Source organism: Sinocyclocheilus rhinocerous, unplaced genomic scaffold (assembly GCF_001515625.1).
Source record: "Sinocyclocheilus rhinocerous isolate Xijiao unplaced genomic scaffold, SAMN03320098_v1.1 scaffold1829, whole genome shotgun sequence".
Classification (NCBI taxonomy): domain Eukaryota; kingdom Metazoa; phylum Chordata; class Actinopteri; order Cypriniformes; family Cyprinidae; genus Sinocyclocheilus; species Sinocyclocheilus rhinocerous.
Window position 1 is genome coordinate 786,784 of NW_015650027.1, and position 7,896 is coordinate 794,679.

General features: G+C 37.7%; 1 protein-coding gene across 1 annotated transcript; it reads right to left on the reverse strand.

The window, feature by feature from the left end:
* Positions 1-250: 250 nt before the first annotated feature.
* LOC107711418 (homeobox protein EMX2-like) lies at positions 251-7,368 on the reverse strand. The gene is made up of 3 exons (XM_016516409.1): positions 6,678-7,368; positions 5,159-5,343; positions 251-762 (listed from the first exon to the last, which is right to left on the reverse strand). Exons 1-3 carry the CDS (start codon positions 7,066-7,068, stop codon positions 595-597), a joined length of 744 nt encoding a protein of 247 aa, XP_016371895.1. The 5' UTR covers positions 7,069-7,368; the 3' UTR covers positions 251-594.
* Positions 7,369-7,896: the final 528 nt, after the last annotated feature.

Sequence of the window (7,896 nt, forward strand, 5' to 3'; positions counted from 1 at the left end):
ATTGTTTTCACAATCACTTTAACACGAGAATCATAAATTCAAAGACTGCACACTGTTGTAAAAAAAGGAAGAAGCACACAACATTTCTCAGATTAAAAATAGAATCAAAACAAATTTACTTTGAAAAAAGAAGTTCAAATTAATGAATTAACCTACCAAAAAAATCATTGCTCTACCATGCAATTCAAGTTTGACAAAAACAGTTGTATATTTTGGTATCTTGATGTGGAAGGTTCACGTATTGAAAAAATAAAACGAGAGGAAAAAAACCTCAGAAGTGCAAATGTCCTAGCGCATTTCAGCTATATTTTGTGATAGTTGTGACGAGGTCGAGCGGGTAAGTGTGGTGATGGGGGGCGGGGGGCTGCATGTAATACCTGTCAATCACCTTGCCTTGGCAACGTGAAAATTATTGACAGTTCCCTTGTAGTGACAGCAGTGCCACCAACAGGATCTCTCACCCTCAAGCTGCCGATCTCGAAGAATCAAAATGTGATATTGGCTTTACCCTCTCCCTCTGTCAGTACACAGCATCCTTATCCGTGACATCATTCAAGCCACGCCGCTGTCCCGGGTTCAAACAGTTTAAGTCTTTTAATCGTCTGAGGTGACGTCAATTTCCTCAGGGCTTCCTTGTTTTGTGGCCACTCTCCATCGGTTTATGTGATGAGTTCCTTTCTTTTTCTGTTGTGAATCCGAACCTTCCTCCTCCAGTTTCTGGCGCTTGAACTTCGTCCTTCTATTCTGAAACCAAACTTTAACCTGTGGCGAGGAAAAATGAAAATAATCAGCGTAAAATACACAAAGGCTTTTCGTTGGCCTCTGAATAAAACAATTAAACAAAGAGAGTTGGCCTAACAGAAGGTATCACTAACGGGCCTTAAAGAATAACTAGGGCTAGACGGACAAAGAACCGCCAGGTATCTCACAATCAATCTAGTCGCGAGACCACTGGTCGACTTTCATTTAGTGTCTTCGGTCTGCATAAATTAAAACAACAAAGAATTTAAATGAGGTATTAAATACATATTACTGATAAGTGAGGATGAAATTAGGGAAGGGGAGACTGGCTGGCGTGGCTTTCCATTTAAAGTGCACCTGACCCGTTTACGAACGACAGGTTGCATCATCACTATCATGCCCTGCTGCTGCTTCAAACTCAAACTGAACTGTTGAGCGGACATTGACTCAGTACAATAGAAGCAGCATGTGAGTGTATAATAGTTTGATACCAGTGTAACTTCACCGACATTGTCGCTTATTATCACGGATCACTGTGTTAGCTGGCCTATTTACAATTCACCCCCACATTATTACATCCCCGTATAAAACCTTTTCTATTAGCACACATTGGTAAAGTTAAGTCTTTAGCTTAATTCATCACCTTTATCATTCATATCATCCGTAAAGCTCACAGCTGACAACTTGGCAAGTGAGGCACATGCAATGTTCTTTCAGAGAGCTAATAGAAGCATTGAAGTGGCTCGTAGTCCATTTCTCTCTCTTGCTCTTCTGAAAGGCGGCGTTTAGAAAAGGGCCGGTGCTGTCACCGGGACAATAGACTCCGACCAGGCCACTGAACGATACGCGCAAATACGATCTTAAATATGGTTAGGGAAATTCACTGATTCCGCCTCATTCTTTTAAGTGTCCATTTAAAACGGTTAACTGGTTAATTGTCAAAATTTTGCACAAGAGCCCTCTGCCTAAAAAGGAATTGCTCAACCTCACCAAAAATCGGGGTGAATTGGAAATGGTGGATTTAACTCACTTCAAACCATTGCGCTTTTAGAACAATGCCCTTTACGCATGGAATTCCCAACAAAACCAAACGCTAAATAGCACAACAACATTTTCTGTTTGAAATCAAAAAGTCGCCACATCTGTGCAAATAATAAATATATTGTGCGAGGCTACTTATGACTAACGCCAATACTCATTGCTACTACATATATGCAAATATGCTATCAAAGAGAACGATTAAACGTTAGAAAATATTTAAATAAAGAATTTAAAATTTAAAAGCTTTTATTGTTTATTAAACCATTCAGAACTGCGTTTTTGTTACGCAAACATTGTCTATGTGTTTATATTTAAGGTGTAGTCTAACCATAATATGTAACCGTTTCAAGGACGAGCCTACTGATTTCAATAGTTATTTAGGTCGTATTATATCCACAGAACCATGCGCACATTCACATATGGCTGTACACGCTAATGAAGACAGGTAAACTTCATCTTACCTGAGTTTCTGTGAGGCTAAGGCTGTGAGCGAGCTGTTTTCGTTCCGCGCCGACGACGTAATGATTTTTTTCGAAAGCATGTTCAAGCCGTAGTAGCTGTGATGGTGAAAAAGCTGTACGAATCCTTTTGGGCTTTCTTGCCAGTGCATTGTGCAATAGGAAGCTTTCAGGACACGTTTCGTTTCCTGTAATGAAAATGGTGAAAATTAAAACCCATCGTCTCCCATAAAATAAGCAGCCTATCCTTTATCGGTGTTAGACTTTGTTCAATTTGTTCTCACCTATTAATTGGGCCTTACATTTTAAAACATTATATAGCATGCAACATCTTACTAAAATATAGTCTACAATAATATCACAATTAACCGGTCATGTTAAATAGAAATAGGGCTATATAAAGATATTTTTTTCTATCTTTTTTTATAGTTACTTGACAATAGCGATAATGTTTCCTGTAGCTAAGTAAACTTTTGTTGCCAATTCAAATCTGAGACTAAATAATGTTAATTTACAGGTAATCGTTCAAAATATGATGCCTACAATATTATTTTCCTATATTTGTAAATAAAACACACGGAGATACAACACGGCTATTTTTATTTCACAACTGAAGTGTCTACAAATTAATTCAATGGCTTTGAGTAGCCTATCTTTACCAGTGGTAAATAAAGGTTTTCATTACGAGCATTTCGTTTAGAAACTGGGATGACAAATGTTTTCCTATACTGAATAATATAAAAAAGAGCCATAATTTTTGCTTTAACGTGTGTAATTTAGCTGATAGTGTGATGTATGTAATAATACGATAGTATCACACTTATTAACGTTTATGAATATTAGCGTTCTTTTTTAAGGTCACTTTTACAACATTAAGGACCCAGACAAAGCACTTTCAGATAAATGCGAAATTCGAGAAATTTACCAGAAAAAAAACAGTCGAACGGAAATTAAACTTCTGTTCTATTAATAAATTATTTCGTTGCTCTTAAGTTTTTTTTTTTTCTGGTAATGGGAATGCGTATTATTTGTAATAAAAGTTTTTCATATATATTTGACTACACAACAATCGATTATTATTATGTTGATTCTTTTAAAAGGCGATGTAACACGTTTACGCTAAATAAATATGTAAACCTGTTAAAATAATTAATTTAATATAATAAACATCAAATACAAAAGTTATAAATACTTTACTTATGAGTTTTAAACCAGCTTTGTGTGTAGCTATATAGGCTATATGGTATAATGCCAGGTTCGCTCTTCCAGCAATTTACTGATAACCGTTGTATAATGTCAGTAGTTGTTTTGTGGCCACTCTCCATCGGTTTATGTGATGAGTTCCTTTCTTTTTCTGTTGTGAATCCGAACCTTCCTCCTCCAGTTTCTGACGCTTGAACTTCGTCCTTCGATTCTGAAACCAAACTTTTACCTGTGGCGAGGAAAAATGAAAATAATCAGCGTAAAGTACACAAAGGCTTTTCGTTGGCCTCTGAATAAAACAATTAAACAAAGAGAGTTGGCCTAACAGAAGGTATCACTAACGGGCCTTAAAGAATAACTAGGGCTAGACGGACAAAGAACCGCCAGGTATCTCACAGTCAATCTAGTCGCGAGCGCATTGGTCGACTTTCATTTAGTGTCCTCGGTCGGCATAAATTAAAACAACAAAGAATTTAAATGAGGTAGGTTATTAAATACATATTACTGATAAGTGAGGATGAGATTGGGGAAGGGAAGACTGGCTGGCGTGGCTTTCCTTTTAAAGTGCACCTGACCTGTTTACGAACGACAGGTTGCATCATCACGATCATGCCCTGCTGCTACTTCAAACTCAAACTGAACTGTTGAGCGAGAATGGACTCAGTACAATAGAAGCAGCATGTGAGTGTATAATAGTTTGATACCAGTGTAACTTCACCGACATTGTCGCTTATTATCACGGATCACTGTGTTAGCTGGCCTATTTACAATTCACCCCCACATTATTACATCCCCGTATAAAACCTTTTCTATTAGCACACATTGGTAAAGTTAAGTCTTTAGCTTAATTCATCACCTTTATCATTCATATCATCCGTAAAGCTCACAGCTGACAACTTGGCAAGTGAGGCACATTTAATGTGCTTTCAGAGAGCTAATTGAAGCATTGAAGTGGCTCGTAGTCCATTTCTCTCTCTTGCTCTTCTGAAAGGCGGCGTTTAGAAAAGGGCCGGTGCTGTCACCGGGACAATAGACTCCGACCGGGCCACTGAACGATACGCGCAAATACGATCTTAAATATGGTTAGGGAAATTCATAGAATCCGCCTCATTATTTTAAGTGTCCATTTAAAACGGTTAACTGGTTAATTGTCAAAATTTTGCACAAGAGCCCTCTGCCTAAAAAGGAATTGCTCAACCTCACCAAAAATCGGGGTGAATTGGAAATGGTGGATTTAACTCACTTCAAACCATTGCGCTTTTAGAACAATGCCCTTTACGCATGGAATTCCCAACAAAACCAAACGCTAACTAGCACAACAACATTTTCTGTTTGAAATCAAAAAGTCGCCACATCTGTGCAAATAATAAATATATTGTGCGAGGCTACTTATGACTAACGCCAATACTCATTGCTACTACATATATGCAAATATGCTATCAAAGAGAACGATTAAACGTTAGAAAATATTTAAATAAAGAATTTAAAATTTAAAAGCTTTTATTGTTTATTAAACCATTCAGAACTGCGTTTTTGTTACGCAAACATTGTCTATGTGTTTATATTTAAGGTGTAGTCTAACCATAATATGTAACCGTTTCAAGGACGAGCCTACTGATTTCAATAGTTATTTAGGTCGTATTATATCCACAGAACCATGCGCACATTCACATATGGCTGTACACGCTAATGAAGACAGGTAAACTTCATCTTACCTGAGTTTCTGTGAGGCTAAGGCTGTGAGCGAGCTGTTTTCGTTCCGCGCCGACGACGTAATGATTTTTTTCGAAAGCATGTTCAAGCCGTAGTAGCTGTGATGGTGAAAAAGCTGTACGAATCCTTTTGGGCTTTCTTGCCAGTGCATTGTGCAATAGGAAGCTTTCAGGACACGTTTCGTTTCCTGTAATGAAAATGGTGAAAATTAAAACCCATCGTCTCCCATAAAATAAGCAGCCTATCCTTTATCGGTGTTAGACTTTGTTCAATTTGTTCTCACCTATTAATTGGGCCTTACATTTTAAAACATTATATAGCATGCAACATCTTACTAAAATATAGTCTACAATAATATCACAATTAACCGGTCATGTTAAATAGAAATAGGGCTATATAAAGATATTTTTTTCTATCTTTTTTTATAGTTACTTGACAATAGCGATAATGTTTCCTGTAGCTAAGTAAACTTTTGTTGCCAATTCAAATCTGAGACTAAATAATGTTAATTTACAGGTAATCGTTCAAAATATGATGCCTACAATATTATTTTCCTATATTTGTAAATAAAACACACGGAGATACAACACGGCTATTTTTATTTCACAACTGAAGTGTCTACAAATTAATTCAATGGCTTTGAGTAGCCTATCTTTACCAGTGGTAAATAAAGGTTTTCATTACGAGCATTTCGTTTAGAAACTGGGATGACAAATGTTTTCCTATACTGAATAATATAAAAAAGAGCCATAATTTTTGCTTTAACGTGTGTAATTTAGCTGATAGTGTGATGTATGTAATAATACGATAGTATCACACTTATTAACGTTTATGAATATTAGCGTTCTTTTTTAAGGTCACTTTTACAACATTAAGGACCCAGACAAAGCACTTTCAGATAAATGCGAAATTCGAGAAATTTACCAGAAAAAAAACAGTCGAACGGAAATTAAACTTCTGTTCTATTAATAAATTATTTCGTTGCTCTTAAGTTTTTTTTTTTTCTGGTAATGGGAATGCGTATTATTTGTAATAAAAGTTTTTCATATATATTTGACTACACAACAATCGATTATTATTATGTTGATTCTTTTAAAAGGCGATGTAACACGTTTACGCTAAATAAATATGTAAACCTGTTAAAATAATTAATTTAATATAATAAACATCAAATACAAAAGTTATAAATACTTTACTTATGAGTTTTAAACCAGTTTTGTGTGTAGCTATATAGGCTATATGGTATAATGCCAGGTTCGCTCTTCCAGCAATTTACTGATAACCGTTGTATAATGTCAGTAGGCTAATTCACAGCATTAGCCTATTATTTCGATACAATAAAATGATTATAAACTTTTTTTCGATAGCATTAATTTCAGCATTTTTAATATCTAGCACAAAAGTGGCATTTAGCTAATTATCAATGAAACACTGCCGTGTCCTTGGGCCGTGTGCCCTTTTTTTTTTCTCTGGACGACTGGTCAAAATAACTGGCGAATAAAATATTTTGCTGGAACTTACCTTGAAATCTGTGACCCAAGTATCTATATCTATGTATCAACCACGGGTAAAAAGTTGAAGGGTCCCTTTGCTGGCTTGCGAAAAGAGGGTGCGGACTGTGCGAGGACGACAGTGGGTGAGCAGCCAAAGCGTGAGGAGGTGGTACTGAATGGACTGGGACGGCGCAGTTGGGAGGATGTGAAACAGCCTCAGCGAACACCAAGTCCGGGTTTGAGTAGACGCCCCTGCCGCTGGAATGAAAGCCGTTTAAAAATGGGTTCATCTGGCTTGAGTTTGCATAGCTGAGAGCCGCTGGTCGTATGGGCTCCTCGGATCTCGACGCTGGCAAAGGATTATCCTTCGCTACCAAAGACTCTATGGTAAAACACCTCTTCGGTGTGGGCTGAAACATGGTTCACCAGTCAAGATTCCCCAGTTTAAGTGAAAATGGTACACGCGTTAGCACTAAAAAATACTCCACACCCAAGACCAAAGTTTTGTCAGCAAGTTAGTGGCGGCTAAAGAAAGGGTAAAAAATCTGTCAAAAGCGCACAGCTCAACGCATCGTGAGAGAGGTGGCCGACTTCTCCAGACAATCCATGAATGTGATCGGTTCCTCACCAGTTGTGCTAGCGATTTGTTAGTTCATGAGCCTAATTAGCTCTGGAGTCACATAAACAGTTTCCTCTGAAGCCTGTAATGGCTTGGTGATTGGTCGCTGCCGCTCGCCTTAAGGTTGAGGGAAGAGTCTTTAAGTGCGTCAATACGAACGAGCACGGAGAGGCGGATTCAAGCAAAACGGAACGGATTCGCCCAGAAACAGAGCTGTGGAGCAATTTACATACGCAGCTGATCCCATTGCGAGACTCAAGGTACTTCAGCATGTATTTGTGTTGCACACAGGGCATAACGACGCGTTTACACGCAGTTACTACAGCACCTCAGTGCTTAATCACTGCACGTTTAGATGTAGGCTATAACTACACATGCTGATTTGTACTCGACAACAAAAGTACAATTTCAGAGTGTCGTTTAAAAAAAAAGACAGTAATCAGTGAAATACTGTCAGGAAATAATCAGTTTAAATGACAATCTCTGTGTATCAAACTTTTGAAGGTTCTCCTTTTCTGGATGTTCGGTGCGCCTGCTTAACGCCCAACTCTGTATTGTCTCTCCACGTTTTCATTTTCTCCGATGGGTTTGTGATTAGTTTAGGGATGAGAGACTCCCTTTCTCTATT